Raw genomic sequence first — 16335 nt, 5'->3', positions numbered from 1 at the left:
GTTAGAAGTTAAACCTTGAGTTTCATATGAATCATCCCCCTTGATAAAACTCTGTAACAAGGGTGTATCTTCAAATGGAGAATTCATCATTTATTATAGTGCCAAACCATAAGTAGTTGAACTTGAACCTAGTTCACATAGATAATTTGGTAATTAATGGCAGGCGACAGGGAAAAACTGCAAAGAATAATAGAAAAACCCATGAAAGATAGATTTACCTAAATGTTCACAATAAAGAAGAATTTTCTCCTACCATGTGCTGCATATTTCAACAAAAGGATTGCAAAAACTACGTAAAATGAAAATTACAGCCATCTTTGTTCCAATTCAATGTTTTTTTTGTTAGCCCCATATGCGAAGTGGTTAGGAAAAATCTTAGTAATAAAAAGAAAAAAAAATTCAAATCAAATCCTCAAATAATGAGATTCTAGCTGCAAGGCCTCCAATATCATCTTCACGTGACATTCACTCCTAGATGCCAACTTGATCATCTTCACAACGCAAAAACTTAAATTAAACACAAAATTAAGGTGCTTTCAGGGACATTCATAATGTGACAGTCTGTCTCGAATTATTTGTACCATAGGTGTGAAATAATGATTTTGCCCTTGGTTGTTAGTTGCCATTGTGGGGTGTTGTTTAGTTGTTTCTTTATGGTTGTTGACTCATCTAGGACCACACACCCACACACACACCCGTGGACCTTTCTCCCTCTCTTCTCTCTCGGACTTTCTTCCATTTCCGTCAGAGTGTACGGATAAACTTCCATTCAACCATTGCACGCACGGATCGACGTCTAGAAGGTAAGATTCAAACTCCTTGCAAGTTCCTGAGTTCATTTATACCATTTGTGAGACTTGAAACCTTCGAAAACCTCAAGAACCCTAACCCCAGATTTCTTGCACTGTTCATGCACACATGATCGTGAAGTTTTTAGGAGTTTTTAAGGTCATAGGGAGCTTTAGAACACTCTCACAAAGCTCGAAGAAGCATTTTGGAAGAAATTGGACGGCGGGAAGCCCAGGTTCAATGAGTTGCAAGTTTGGCCGGAATATCGAGGTTTCTCCCGTGAGATTCCGTGAATTTCAGGGCTTGAAGGTGGTAAGATGTTGTTCTACTAATTGTAAGCTTTATTTTGGTACAAATTTCATGAAATTTGGATGAAAAACGACTGAGACATAAAGGTTTAAAGTTTTTCCCAGTTTCCGGCGACTAGCCGAAGAAGAAAGGGGAATATTCCGTTAATCTTAACGGAATATTCATAACGGCAGTTAACGGTGTCAGGTTAGTTTTAACGAAATATGTTTGCTTTTGGACGGAATATTCCCTAATGCCGTTAGGGTTTCCACACGTGTGCCAGGCACGTGCCCGCGCGTGGCTGACTCGTCTGGCTGTGCTTTGGCCGGCGCGTGGCGGCCCGTGGGTGGTCAGAAAATTATTTTAAAAATATAAGGATGTTCGTGAGGTTGAGTAGATCACGTTGGTATATTCAAACACCCCATTTGAGCATTGTATGAGAAGTTATTACCTAGTGTTGGTTATGTGCTTTAAATTGACATTTTTATAGTTGTTTCGCATATAGGTGTGACCTATCCTGAAGATGAGTGCAGTCACTCAAGGCTCGGGGGCTACGACCCTTCCACATACCAGTGAGTGGGCTTTTGGTTTTTTGTATATACCTATATACTTGAGAATTTTTCCCAAAAAATGAAATTGAATGTTTATATGTTTTAAAATGCCATGCAAAGTATCTACCTATTTATTTATGCATTAGTAGTTGCATATATGTATGTTTGGTGTTGCGGATGCACAGGTAAGTGCCAGGTAAGTTATAGTTTATGGTTGTGAATTAGTGGTTATGTAAGATGCATTAAGAGCTCATAAACCTGCACCCCAGTGTTAGTGCTCCCGTCCAGAGTTATGGCACAGTTCTTCATGTGATGTTCATCTCCCGCGCCACACGCTCATCTTGGATCCAAGTTAGGTGCACAATCCTATCATACATACCACTTTAGGTGGTTCCAACTCGTGTGCAGGTATAGTTGTTGAGATGTGGATTCCAGCTTTAGATTCAGCCGTACAGGTCACGTTAGGTGACTCCGGCTGACATATCATTTGCATTGATTGATATCACCTGGTTTACTAATACTTTATGCTGAGAAATTCGTCATGGCATAATTATGAATGTTGTTATTCTAAGCATGATTTCGATATATTCATATATTTTATTTTCTAGGAAATTATGCAGGTTTTACGGAGAGGGGTTAGAACTTTTGAGAATGAAATGATTTTGAAAAGCTTTGTTTTTGCCCACTTACATTTTCTGTTTTGTGCCCCTCTAGGTTTTAGGTAGAAGCGCTTTGGTGGATCACGAGGACTTTGACGGTGGTTCTGACAGTACATCACAAATGTAGGATCACCTTTGGGTGTTGTGTAATTAGTATTCGTTCTACTGGACTGCACTTAGGCTTTTTGTGCGCTGATTATGTTTATCACACTTAGCCTTACACTAGCATATTACTTTAACTAGTTTATCTAGTAGTTTGGTTTTTATTTATTTGTAATTGTTTTATTAATTATAATTCCGCACTATGCACATGGCTACGTCACTCTTACATGATGGCCAGCACGTCTTGATTTCGGTCAGAGTGTGTCACATAACCTCAAGCTATACTCGGTAACATAGAACTAGTTAATTCATAATTTCAAGCAACATCACCCAAAACAGGATTGTACTTCATGCTAGATTACTTTATGCACAACAAAAACCTCAACAAAACAGATAGGCATGTTATACTAAAAGCAATTAATTGAAACCATTGAACAAAAAAGAGCCAAAGCGGATAAAAACTTAGAATTTGAAAAAGTATTTTTTATGACATAAGCCATCAATTCGCAAACTTTTTATATGTTTATCACGTCATAGGCTTACAACAGACTGAAAGAAGGAAATTTGCATGTTATCTGTAAAAGTATTTACAGATTAGCGTGTAACTCAACATATAAGTAGGTGCTAACCTATCGTACAAGCCACATTAGGCAACTCCGATTCGTAGGTGACCCACGCATAGCGCTAGCTTTCATGTGATCATAGCACTAGAGCGTACATATTTACACTCAGCCTGTCGTACAGGTCACACTAGGTGACTCCGACTAGTGTGCTAGCATAGACTGATGAGGTATAGGTCCAGTCGTATAGGTCACATTAAGGTGACTCCAACTGGCATGTTAGTTTAGATTAATCTCACACCTGGCTTACATTTATTATTGCTGAGATATTCTGGCATGGCATGCTTCTATTTTTACTGCACCTGTGCATTCATTCTTCGTACCTACATAATATTATTTTCTGGAAACTATACGGATTTTACGGTGAGGGGTTATAACGCTTTCAAAAGGTTTTTATTATAACTTTATTTTCAGGCTCACTCACCCTTATTTTTCGCCCCTCCAGGTTCTAGTAGCAGAGTTTTCGTGCCGACAAGGATTATCGGCAAATCTTGGGGTAGACGATTACCATTGATGGTATAATTCTCACCTTATTTTACTGTATTGTACTTATACTCTGTCATCACGTGTGAAATAGGTTCATACCTGCTCAACACACACTCTTATACTCAGGCACTTTTAGGTTTAAATTTATTCACATTTTTCACATCAATACACTTTATGGCTTCGTCACCTTCCAGGTTTCGGCTAATACAGCTCGATTCGGAGTCCTGGTGGACATCCCAGGTCGGGGTGTGTCACTTAATCTCAACTGGGTTTCCCAGTTTGAGATTGTATGACTCGTTCAATGCTATTTTGAGTCATCTGCTTGAAGAAACACAACTGCAAACTATATGGAAAGGCTGGAATAGGTCCTTTCATAACTTGCCAAAAATGAAAGGAAAAGCTGAAAGCAGTTCTCAAAGTACTTCAATCAGACATTAGCTTTTAAAGATTGAAAGTTAGAAGCAAACAACTTTTCCATCATTCTCATGGGTGTGTAAAATGGCAAAATGAGTATCTTCTTTGCTCAATTGCTATCAACCCGTCTCCAATTTTGTCAACTCATTCAACTTGATCTGGGTAAATAATTCTTCATTGCTCTGTCACTTGCAGTTTGGAGTAGTGTGTAATAGTGGAGTTGTTCATCTTTCTATTTCCAGCTTCTAACTCCTACTAGTGGTTCAAAATCATGACACCCTTCCTCTGCCACTAACAGTATCCTCACAAAGAACAACCTTCTACAAAGAAGTCGTAGCACACCCTCATGCCGGTTACAACAATTTCTTGCTGGATTTACCATCAACAATGTCATTCAACATTGGCTTCGGCGTTTAATATTTACATAAACAGAAAATTAACAAACTATAGTGTGGCATCGGCCTTAACTATAGTACCACATGATCGCCCTTTGTGGATTTTACCATAAACAACTTATCTTAACAAAGGCATCGGCCTTCACAATTTCAACAACAGAAAATCAACATCTATGTAGATTACCCTTCGTGGGATTTACCTACTCATAACACGGGATTACCCTTCATGGGATTTACCATCAACAACTTCTTCAAACTTCATTTTTTTTCTAAGACAGATATAACCGAACTTACAATAGATACGTGCTAACAACTGTGCTAGTCATACTCGACATTATAGGCTGCGATAAGTGAAAATATTGAACAATCTTCACGGACATCACACTTCTCATACCCAAGAATCCATATCAATTTCTCCAAACATATCACGAGACTGAGCAAAATTTTAGTAGCAATCCAAAGCAACAATCTTGAACCCAAGTATTAGACACAACTTGAAGAAGCCAGAAAAACTCACAAGAAAGATGACTTCATGCGACAAACTAATTGAGTTACACAAACACATTTAGTCATCAAATCTTTCAAGAATTTAAGAGAGATAAAGTTTGAGAGAGAAAAACAGAAGTCTCTATCAATCTGGAAGCCAAAAATACGTGAAGATGGTGGTGAAAGACAAAGACAAGATGCCAAATAAGGTCCTCCTGGAAGCTGCCTGCGAAGAGAAGCTTGCTTCACTGAGCAAGGAAAGATTGATGCACTCTTCCCCAAGATTATCCACCAAAAGGTAGACCACCCAAGGTACCATTGCCTTCTGCCAAACAAGCAGCTCGTGTGCATACCATAAACTGGTCAAATATATCACTTTGCAGAAACGAAATTTCATTGACGCATAAGATCGAACACGTGATAGGCAAGAACCCATTAGGAAGAAAGAAGACACAAATTCCAGATTTTAGCTAATAAGAATTGCAAGATTTTGGTGAAGCAGCAAAAGATTATGAGGAAAAACCCAAATTCCGATGAAGACCGAATGTCAATGACCGATTCCAATGAAGGTTAAGGGCCTATTTCTGGAAATACCCCCGACTCCGGATGTGACCAACGCTCACTGTAAACCTTCATATGCGGACTTCATAGTAACTTTTGAGCTGGGAATTTTGTCAAACACTTGGAGTGCATAAGTGACATATATTTCATTGGTGGCGGTTTGCAAACATCAAAAGCCAATGGTGGTCTGTGAATAGCCTCGCTGTCTACGAATGACAATCCGGTGTCGGAAAGAAATCAACCTAGAAAAAAAAAAAAAATCAACCTAGAAGTAATAGAACGATTGCTAAAGCATCGAAAAACTTATCGGAATATCTAATGAAAATGTTTAGAGAAACTAAACTAGAAAAAAAAATGAAAACAGCTAAGAAGTGGAACCACCAAAATCCATGGTGTGAGCCTGATGGCTCTAATACCATATTAACTATATTGAGAAAGAATCAGAGGACAATAAGGAATGGAGGAAACTGAAGAATTAGAGAGAGAAACAATTGAAAGAGAACAAGCAGCTCAAAATGCTTTTGATTATTTAATCTGTGCTTTACAAATGAGATATAACCATACTTATATAACTTGCAGAAGGCACACGTACCTTAAGTTACCCAAAATTGCAAGGGAATCAAGATGAAGAGGTGAACCAAACCAAAACATGCGACTAAACTCACACCTAAAGAAAAGGTGTTCCTCCGTCTCGTTCGCAGATCCACAGAGCGCACAAGCCTTCTCAATATTCATACCTCGTCGTACCAAATTCCGTTTCATCACAAGCGAGCTATTACACCCTCTCCAAACGAAGAACTTCATTTTATTGGGCACAGTCTTAATATTATATGTTCTTTCTAAATTGTGGAATTTAAATTTCTTAAGTGGTGGCGTACTTATTGCCAATATTGTATGGATTTACATTTATCTATCCTCATCTATGATTACTCTTTTTGAATAAAACCTTGTTTAAGATTAAAAACTAATTTCAATCATTGGCATTTAATTGTAATTTTTGAATATTAAATAGGTTGTAATAATTATTGAGTTTTTTATTTGTAGGTTATATTGATTCCCATATTTCCTATAAATAATAAAAATGTTATTTATCATTGGTAGTTATTATTAAGTTCCCATAATAAGAAAAGTCATATATTATCACATATTTTTCATTGTGTGTGAATTTCTCCATATATATATGCATATTACGTACATATGTATGTTATAGAAACTATAGTTACGTACCGATACATTCGTACCTAAATTTACATATGGATACTTGTGTACCTATGAGAAAAATAAGGAATCTAAAGTTATGTTTAGATACTTTTGTACCTATGAGTAAAATAAGGTACTTAAAGTTATGTAGCAATCCTTCTGTACCTTTGAATAAAATAAGGAACTGAAAGTTATGTACCGATATAAATTGGTTTTGTTTTGTTGTTGAACTTTTTTAATAATTAAGAATTTGAATTTTGAATTAATTTTTTATCTATTAATATGATTGGAGCACAAAATATACATTAGTTATGAATGGGTAAAGAATTTCAAATGGTAAGTTTATAAATAATAAATGTGCTATAATTACTTAAATATGGTAAGTTTTAAAAATATGAACTTATGTTAGATTTTGAAAACCATTCAAGTTAAAATCGAAAAACAATCTTATTAAAACCTTAAAATCTAAAAACCCTTTTAATTATTTTAAATGTACAAATCACGTTTTCTACAATTCCTATAGAATATGAAATATGTTTCATTCCAAATATGTGCAGAAAATTGAATGGCAATTGCTGTTTCAGAAGCACCTCAATCAAAATTGCCATATATACTATATAACTCCTCTTTGGAAATTCCGGTCCGATCCTGAAAGAACATATTGATATCTTGTATCCGATGTAATTTTTCCCAAAATCACTACCATCAAGTCTAATGGTATTCCTCTTCACTTGTAAGTAAGAAGTCTTAGGTTCGATTTTCGTCCAAAGTCGAATTTAAACCACATTATTTTTAGCCCAGTGTGAGGTTAAGCCCACCTCCTCCCCTCAGTATAGATAATATCGTTTGTTCAAAAAAATATTATTTTTGTACTATATTACTTCTGGTCAAATATCTGACTCCGCCTATCACCTTATTCTACTTCCATCATCTCTTTCAAGAACCCGTGAGTAGTGTAGTTTAGCACTCTTGTGTTTGATAAATTTTTCATTATGCCCGGGACATGAATAGTGCAGTATGTATCATTATATAAATAATGAAATACTCTATACTTTATATTTTAAATTGTTAATTTTTTAACACAAGTATGTGACCATTTATATAACGTGTGATCTACTATCCTATCCCATGTTCCTCCGAATACGTAGGAAAATCTCTCTTTTGCACCTATTAAACACTCGCCTACTTGCTTGGTATAAAAATTTCAATTATTCAGCGCCTCTGACTCCGACTCTGGGGGTCACTTCGAAAAGTGTCTCTTTCTTCCTTCGCTTTCATTAGCGATCACTGCACTCTTGGATGGCACCCTCTAAGCTTTTACTCTTCTCCGTATTCTTAGCCCTATCATTCACCGGAATTACGGCATACCCACCCCCTCCAGACGACGGCGCTTCTGATTCTGCTCAGGAGGTTGCAGATTCGTCTCTGGCACTCCAACTTCAGCAACTCAAGTCCAGAGTTTCACTTCTAGGTGACCATTTTCAAAGTTTTAGGCTTTGTCATTGCAATCATCATATATATATATATATATATATGTATGTATGTATCTATATTATGAATATTGAATGGGAATTGAGTGTATAGTAAATTTGCAGTTCCATACATTAGAATTTTAAATGGCATTTGGTTTGTAATATGGTTTTAATTCCCTTTATTTTTATAATTAATGATCATATGTTCTGTATATTTATACTTGGATTGTAGGAAAATAAACTTTATTTGACTAATTGGGATTTGAAAATGTGAATCGATTCGTTGAGCGTATGGGTAGAGGTACAGTTTTTCGTTTTCTGGAAACCAATTCGAAAATGCAGATTGATCAGTTAGTTTCATTCGGTTTTTCAGAGCCCGAAAGAGGTGAAGAAATTGTTTTTTAGTACGAGTGAGTTCTACATTGCCTCTTCTGCATACATTCCGTTGTATTTCTAGTGTCACTGCATAGGATGTCTTAGACTCCTTTCCCTTTTGGACTGAGATAGTGTCTCTTATAAAAAATAAGACTGACTACAGAACCCGATTGATTGATAATGTAGTAAGTGCAGTTACTTGACCCCTTGTTATTGTACATGATTGGCTGCTGTTTTACATCACTATTTTGTCTGTTTTAGTGACGTTGGTATTCTCATGTTGTTGAAGAATCACGCATTGATGACAAAAACCGTGAGCTGAGAAAAAAGGATGAAAGTATTAAACTGATGGAGAAGGTTATTCAAGAGAAATCAAATAGCATTGCTTTGTTACAAAGTGCTATAGAGTCTGTCCAGGTAAGGGTTTTATTTTTAAAATGTTTTTCAGTTCAATGCAAAGTATTTCTCAGATACTGTATAGTTCAGTTCATTGAGGTGTTAAATCATGAAGCCATGGTTTGGTTCCCATGGTATGGAAAGTGATTGAGACATTTTTTTTCTTAGTGGAAATATATGTTTTTGAGAAGTAAGTCATTGTTAACAATATTGAGCCTTGACTGGAGGGTCCATTTCTGTTTTACTCATCCTTTCTAGTCAACAACTGGAGTGTATAAATGTATTAGACTTTATGAAGCTCCATTATGTCTCTATGTAAACAATCCGCCTCTCTTGCTTGCAAAAAAGAAGCGCTCTCCAAATCCCATTTGAAAAGATAAGGGTTGATCTGTTTCTTTTTCTTTTGGGTAGGGAAGAGAACCTTTAGATGTTGTCGAGCTTGGAGATAAACCACATCTGCAGGCTGGTGGGCTTGAGAAGCAGGTTAGTTTTCCAAAAACTAGACCTAACCTGAGTTTCATGCTGTCTTACATGGCTTAGTCTTCATGAAAGGTTAAAAGACTTAAAGAGGACATTACTGTGCAAAATAAGAAAAGAGATGAACTGGAAGCCCGAGCAAGTGTAGCTGAGCAGAAAATTCAGGAACTGAGTATAAAATTAGAAAATGTAAACTAACCATGCTTATTTCTTGTTTCTTGGAAGGCCTATGTTACTGTTTCTGATTGAGTAGTTATATTGTTTTATTCTGTAACTGTTGTTTTCCTTTTCTAGAAAACAGATGGTTTGGTGCTTACAAATTCACCCTTCTGATAGAATCAGATTTACTGATAGTATTGGACTACTCGTGCAATTATCACATCTAATTTAGCTTGTCCATATACGGTGAAATTATTGGTCCATTTTACAGTTTTTGGTTATAGCTGAAAAAAAGGTTTGTATTGCGCCAAACAGATAATCTTAACAGACAACCTTTGATACAAATCAAAGGAAACTAATGAGTAGCCAGTAGTCAATACCATCTCCATAATCTTATAAATTAAGCCAAAATTCAGAGCTATCTTATTTGAAGTGATGCTAGTCTGCGATCAAGGTCCTATATGGCATAGTGTATACTGATAAACAGCTATCGACACTTCAAATGTCGAAGCTGTTTTCTCTTAGGATTTGATGTTATTTTGAATTGTTTTGATTAGTTCTGAAGGCTTTTAAATATCTGTGGAGTTGTAGATCAGATATCCCTTCATTTGTGGAGTTCTGCGATCAAGGTCCTACATGGTGTATACAACTAGACAATCTGTAATCAAGTTTAATTTTCCACGGGTGCAAAATTTCTTTGTGAAAGCGGACTTTAGTGTAATTTAATTGGCCAATTTAATCTCTCTTTCTATTCTTTTTCAGCTTCGAAAAGTAAATGATGAACAGAAGACTGGAATTCGGAAAACTGAACATGATCTTCAAGTTCCAGAGGTTTGTTGTCCGTTTATTTGCTACCTGAAACTCTCAATTGCTACGTGGTATTAATTTTTTGATATCTCAGGAAGAAATGGTGAAGGAGAAGTTTGGGATTTCTTCAATATCTGAAGATTTTACTGAGGTAAGGAAATGGTAATGCTATAATTTTCTAATGCCTGCTGTTGTTGGCAACGTTGTTGTTATCACTTTAGGTTTAATTCTTGTGGCTTTACCTCTTTTAGTGTGACTAGTCAATTAGTAAATTTATCAATTGCCTAAAGGTGGATTCTGTTATGGCCCCATCTCTATTAATAATTAATCATATGCAAACTTTTAAGCTTGAATAACAGTGAAGCGTATCATGATCTTGTTACCATTTACAAGTACTTTAAAATTAAGTTCACCATACTGCCAATAGTTAAATCCTGCTGTGACCCATGACCAGGTCCATGGGGGATGGCTTCCACATACATTTGGAGTTCATGTAGACTATTTTCAGGTAAATCCACGCAGATTAGTTGGATAACAATGTCAGTCTAATTTCATGACAAAGTATTTATGTGCAGACGTACATTTTGACTTACTGGAACGAGCTTGGAAGACCAGCCTTCAATCTGGGAATTGAAAAGGTGTGTCTGTGATATTCCAAACTTTATTTGTTGCACTTATCCAATAAAGATGTTCACTTGCCAGGTGAATAAACTGGAATAGCCAAGTATTCATTTATTTGTTTGTCCTCAGGCCTTAAAAATGAAAGCTCGTGGTGAGGATTGGACTGAGATCATCGTCAAAAGAATCAGAACAGTATGCTATCCCCAGCTCTTCTTCATATAATACAAAATACAAAGTGAGACACGAGTTGCGTTTTATGGGATTAAGTGGCAAAATTTGAGTTTCAAAACTCGAGTTCTGAAGAGGAGCATAAAGCAGCAAGAGCCTATCTTACTAATAATTAAAATTTTGAAGTCATTAGACTCAGCTTTGGTGTTTGACATCTTCCTCTTTTCTGAACAATTAGTGTACAGTCAACTTTTCTATTTGAGATATTGAACCAAGTTAGCAACCTTTCTAATTCTTCCTCTTTTAATTTGAAGAACTGGATGCCAAGGTTGAAGAAACAGTCTTTGGAATTTAAAGCCTATCTTGAACCAAACATTCGATTAGTCACTGCAAAAACTGTTGATGTATATCGTTCATCAAAGAGTTCTATAGGACCACTTGTTTTCAAGGCACAAAATATGGCAGATCCTTACATTCAGGTAAGCCCCTCATGAGAACTTTTTAAATATATGGATTTGGTGGATGGAATTCTTTCTTATGGCATTTCTGTGTTGTGGCAGGAAGCTAAGAAATATACCAAGCCATACATTGATCGGGCTGCTATGGTGACAAAACCACATTTAGATAAATTACATATTGCCTTGAAGCCGTATACCGAAATGGTACTCAATGCATATAGAAAAGTCATCACCACTACAACATTTTTGCATCATGAGGTATGAATTTCCTACTTTATATTTATATAAAACATTAGTACCGACGAATTCAATCAATTGATTTCGAAGCACGAGTGGAACATGCTATGCCTCTTGGACTTTTGAAAAATGATGCAGTTGGACATTATTTGACTCTGCTCACAGAACTGAAGGGAAAAAAAAAAAAAATTCTTGGGAGGTGAGAACTTTGGTGAACACATTTTTTTGAAAGGAGTCAAACAATGAAGAAGGAGCTGATTTGGCTTATTTGGATCCCAATTTTTGTCTATCTGTTCATTACAGAGAAAGTGTTGGAATCTAAAGGTCTTCGCCTAAGTCGGTCAAAGACAGAGTATATGGAGTGCAAGTTCATTGCAAACGGAGGCTCAAATGAATTAGGGGTGAGGATTGGAGATCAGGAAGTACCAAAGAGGGATTGCTTCGCTATCTAGTATCTATCTTGGAAAAGAACGGAGAGTTGGATGGAGACCTCAACCATAGAATACAAGTTGGATGGATGAAGTGGAAGAGTGCATCCGGTGTGTTGTGTGACCGTCGTATGCCACTGAAGCTCAAGGGAAAATTTTATAGGATGGCAATAAGGCGGACAATACTTTATGGCATGGAATGTTGGGCGGTGAAGCATCAACACGTACATAAAATGGGTGTAGCGGAGATGAGAATGCTTCCTTGGATGTGTGGGCACACGAGAAAGGATAAGATTAGGAATGAGGATATCCGAGGTAAAATAGGAGTAGCCAAAATTGAAGGAAAGAAGATAGATAATTGGTTATGGTGGTTTGGACATGTGAAACGAAGGCCTACTGACGCTCCGGTTAGAAGATGCGATTACGGGATAGAGGTTCATGGCCGAAAGGGTAGAGGAAGACTAAGAAGGACCTTGGAAGAGACTCTAAGAAAAGACTTAGAGTGCTTGGATCTAACAGAAGACGTGATACAGAACCGAGCGCAATGGCGTTCTAGGATTCATATAGCCGACCCCACTTAGTGGGAAAAGGCTTTGTTATTGTTGTTGTTCATTACAGAGGAAACAGAGTGGAACAGTGCACAGATAAGCAAACATAAAAATCGAAAGGAGTGAATGCTTGCATGATATACAATATTATTTCTTTTAGTACTCGCATGTTTTTAATTTAAACTTATAGATCTGGTTTAAATAACAGTAATTCTGGTGACCTGCGGAAATGAGCAGGCAAGTATTAGTCTCAGCACTTTGTTTGTTTGGTTTCTTCCACATTGTTGCGTGCTAAAACACACTGTTTGTTGATGGCCAAATATAAGCTTTCATGGGCTTTTCATTTGTTTGAAAGCAGGGTACATCAGAATTGCTAATTTTCTGTTATGGGCAAAACCGCAAAAAATGAAAGGGCAATCATAAATTTGTATAGGAAAGGAAATCCAAATTCATGAGGAGTTGTGGAAATCTCAGTACTCATAAGTACCCCCGTATGAGCTTGAATGTTTTTTTTTTTTTTTTTTTTTTTTTTTTTTTTCCCTTTGTCAGTAACTTGGATTTTGCATTTATCTGGCACAGGTCAAAGAAATTCTAAAAAATAATGAGTTGACGCAACCTGTTGCAAGTATGGAACTGGCATGGTTTGTGGTATGTGCTTAAGTTGTATTCGGCTATCTGAAATATATCAAATTTCAATATGTAGCTGTCCTAACAGTTTTTCTTCTTCTTGTTCCCCAATTAATGTAGGCCACTGCATTACTTGCCCTGCCTGCAGTATTTCTGTTTAAGTTGTCTTCGGCCATTTTCGGGTTAGTTCTATCCAGAGATCATCTTGTTTTAATAATACCAAATATATGGTTTCTTCTTTCCAATTCAACTATGATATCAGGTTTCAATTATGCAGAAAGAAGACAAAAAAGCGTAGTCATAGTTCCTATGTGAACCACACACGGCGTAGGCTGAAGCGTGCCCATCCTGGAAGTACATGAGGTAATTGGATGCTTTGTAAATACTTCATTTTTCTAGGAATACTTATCCACAAGTAGTTCTGAAATATTTGAGAATGGTTTGATGTCATACTTGGTCGCATAGCTATGGTTTTATGGTATAAAGCGTATTTGCGCAAGATATTCCATCAAAGAATATTTCTTTTGTTTACTGGTAAAGCTGTGTATATCATTTTAATGCCTAATTTTTATGCGCACGTGGATCTACTAAAGTTGCAGCTCAATACTTTGGGGTGAAATCAATATTTGAGTTCAGGGGATCTAGCTGTGATAAGATTTCAGTCGACAATACATATGTTTAAAACAACAATAATCATTTCCCTTGATAAAATTCCAAAAGGTCTTGTCGGAATTGTCACTGATACACCAGCTCAAGGGAAATTGTATTCTGTTTCTTATAGTTCCTCATAGTCATTGTTTTATTACATTTCCAGTATAGATAGACAGAATGTGCATAATAACTAAGGTCTGCGCAGTTCTTGTGCATCTTCAGTAAATGTTAACTCAAAATTGTGAGGAGCAAATATTGGGAGATTAACATGATGCTTTTTTTTTTCAGATGTTAACATTTCTCATGTTTGCGTCATTATATATTCAAGTTTGGTGTGATTTGGTATCCTTCTTTCTCTCTACTTGTTGAGGGAACCTCACTTGATTTTTGGTTTTGAATTGCAAAATATAGATGAGCATACTTATCCACAAGTAATTCTAAAATCTTTTAGAGAATGGTTTGATGTCATTTTTGGTCACATAGCAATGGTTTTCTGGTCTAAAGCTTATTTGCCCAAGATATTCAACAACAACAACAAAGCCTTATCCCAATAAATTGAGTCGGCTATATGAATCCTAGAATGCGACTGCGCTTGGTTTTGCGCCGTCTTCCATAAGTTCCAAGTACTTCATGTCTTTTCTTAAAGTCTCTTTCCAAGTCTTCCTAGGTCTCCCTCTACCATTTTGCCATGAGCTGTCTCATATTTGCATTTTCTAAACGGAGCATTTGTAGGTCTTCTATTCACATGTCCAAACCACCTTAACCAATTTTCTCTCATCTTATTTTCAATCATGGCCACTCCTACTTTACCTCGGATATCCTTGTTCTTAATCTGTCCTTTCTCATGTGCCCACACATCCAACGAAGCATTCTCATCTCCGCTACACACATTTTTTGCAAGTGTTGATGGTTGACCGCTCAACATTCTATGCCATAATCATAGCTGGCCTTATCGCCCAAGATATTCAATCAAAGAATATTTCTTTTGTTTTCTGTTAAAACCGTGTCTATGTATATCATTTTGACTCCCTACTTTATGTGTTTATGTCTATGGCTAAATGAAATTCCTGAGTATAATCAGCTAGTTTGTGTGAGTACGTGGATGTAAACTTGCAGCTTCGATACTTTGGGGTGAAATCGTTATTTGAGTTAAGGGGGCCTAGCTATGATAAGATTCCATTTGGCAATACATACTTTTAAAATAACAGTAATCATTTCCCTTGCTAAAATTCCAAAAGGTTTCGTCAGAATTGTCACTTGTGTACCAGCTCTAAGGAAATTATATTCGGTTTCTTATTGTTCCTCAGTCATTGTTTTAGTACATTTTCAATAAAGATAGACGAAATATGCGTAATAGCTAAGGTATGCGCAGTTGTTGTGCATATTCAGTAACTCAAAATTGCGATGCAGCAAGATTGGGAGATTAACATGATGCTTTTTGTTTCGGATGTTAACATTTCTCATGTTTGCCTCATTATATATTCAAGCTTGTTGCGATTTCATCGGTACCCTTCTTTTTATCTACTTGTTGAGGGAGCCTCACTTGATTTTTGGCTTTGAATTACAAAACATAGGTCAGCATAGTTGAAGTTTTGATCCAAAGGGATGCTGATTCTGTTAGTAGCTTATACATCGATCGCGGCTACTTGTGAAATTTGTGATTGTAGTGGCCATTTTGCATGTTTGATGCTTGAGTTTTACTTTTGAGGTACTTGATCGTAACCTATTCTTACAGTGGCTTTCACTTACTGCAGATGGGGAAAGTTTCCCGTTTATCTTAAAATCAAAGTTTCGTTGAAGTCGGGTATCTTTCATCACTAGAATCAGATATGCTACTTTAGAAATTTGAAATCAAAAGCTGCGTTGTGCCGATAGATGAAAAAACCTTGAAATTTCTTACTTAGAAATCATTACAGCAAATGAGGTTTATGGAATATATTGGAGATATTGGAATATACAGTTTTTCTCTTTTCTATGAATACATATTATTTTTCCATTGCAGATAGGTAATAAACCTTTATTTGAGAGTTTTTTTTGGTTAATTTATTGTGTCATCTATGAGATTTTATGAGAATTTGTTGAGAATGGACAGCAAGTTTAAATCGTCAGAATTGTCATTTACATTCAGTCATTACGGAATTGTTAAAACAATATTTTATGATATCTTAATATTGAACTGTTCGCTCGATTTTCACCTCTTATATGTCAAAGGAAAGAATTGAGCGGTTCACTCAATTCCAATATTGCGGGAGTATGCTTACAATGATTATAGGTTGTTGTATCTTTATAGGGTAAGGCGTCACAACTTGCTTCACCGAGACATTATTTTCGAGGGATGAAATCTACTCTCAAGAACAGTG

The 16335-nt window shown here is 36.4% G+C and overlaps 1 protein-coding gene and 1 long non-coding RNA gene across 10 annotated transcripts; one reads left to right on the top strand and one right to left on the bottom strand.

Annotated features, from left to right (window-relative positions):
- Positions 1 to 4689: 4689 nt before the first annotated feature.
- LOC148690106 (uncharacterized) lies at positions 4690 to 6160 on the bottom strand. Its single transcript, XR_015957993.1, has 2 exons — positions 5944 to 6160; positions 4690 to 5593 (listed from the first exon to the last, which is right to left on the bottom strand). It is a non-coding gene; the product is annotated as an uncharacterized LOC148690106 (long non-coding RNA).
- A 1571-nt stretch (positions 6161 to 7731) lies between these two features.
- Positions 7732 to 16083, top strand: LOC137731902 (uncharacterized). Of its 9 annotated transcripts, none has more exons than XM_088688097.1 (15): positions 7732 to 8022; positions 8688 to 8815; positions 9206 to 9277; positions 10022 to 10090; positions 10193 to 10261; positions 10332 to 10388; positions 10692 to 10745; positions 10813 to 10875; positions 10988 to 11050; positions 11341 to 11505; positions 11587 to 11742; positions 13277 to 13345; positions 13445 to 13506; positions 13587 to 13687; positions 14264 to 16083. In XM_088688097.1, the coding sequence occupies exons 1-14, from the start codon at positions 7851 to 7853 to the stop codon at positions 13684 to 13686; spliced, it is 1299 nt and encodes a 432-aa protein (XP_088544223.1). In that variant the 5' UTR covers positions 7732 to 7850; the 3' UTR covers position 13687; positions 14264 to 16083. The 9 variants fall into 9 exon arrangements, with proteins under 9 accessions (XP_088544223.1, XP_088544221.1, XP_088544224.1 ...); XM_088688095.1 differs by lacking the exon at positions 10022 to 10090 and adding an exon at positions 9347 to 9460; XM_088688098.1 differs by having other exon boundaries at positions 7733 to 8022; positions 10022 to 10069.
- The last annotated feature ends 252 nt before the right edge of the window (positions 16084 to 16335 follow it).

This window comes from Pyrus communis, chromosome 16, assembly GCF_041283825.1.
Source record: "Pyrus communis isolate YQ-2024b chromosome 16, ASM4128382v1, whole genome shotgun sequence".
Lineage (NCBI taxonomy): Eukaryota > Viridiplantae > Streptophyta > Magnoliopsida > Rosales > Rosaceae > Pyrus > Pyrus communis.
The sequence above is the reverse complement of the archived record's forward strand: the minus strand, read 5'-3'. Positions and strand labels throughout refer to the sequence as shown.

Excerpts from the sequence above, each read along its gene's own strand:
- LOC137731902 (XM_088688095.1), top strand. The coding sequence starts at position 7,851 with ATGGCACCCTCTAAGCTTTTACTCTTCTCCGTATTCTTAGCCCTATCA. Across the intron at positions 9,461-10,192 it reads TGAGTATAAAATTAGAAAAT|CTTCGAAAAGTAAATGATGA; the intron begins GTAAACTAACCA and ends ATTCTTTTTCAG. Across the intron at positions 11,051-11,340 it reads TCGTCAAAAGAATCAGAACA|AACTGGATGCCAAGGTTGAA; the intron begins GTATGCTATCCC and ends TTTAATTTGAAG.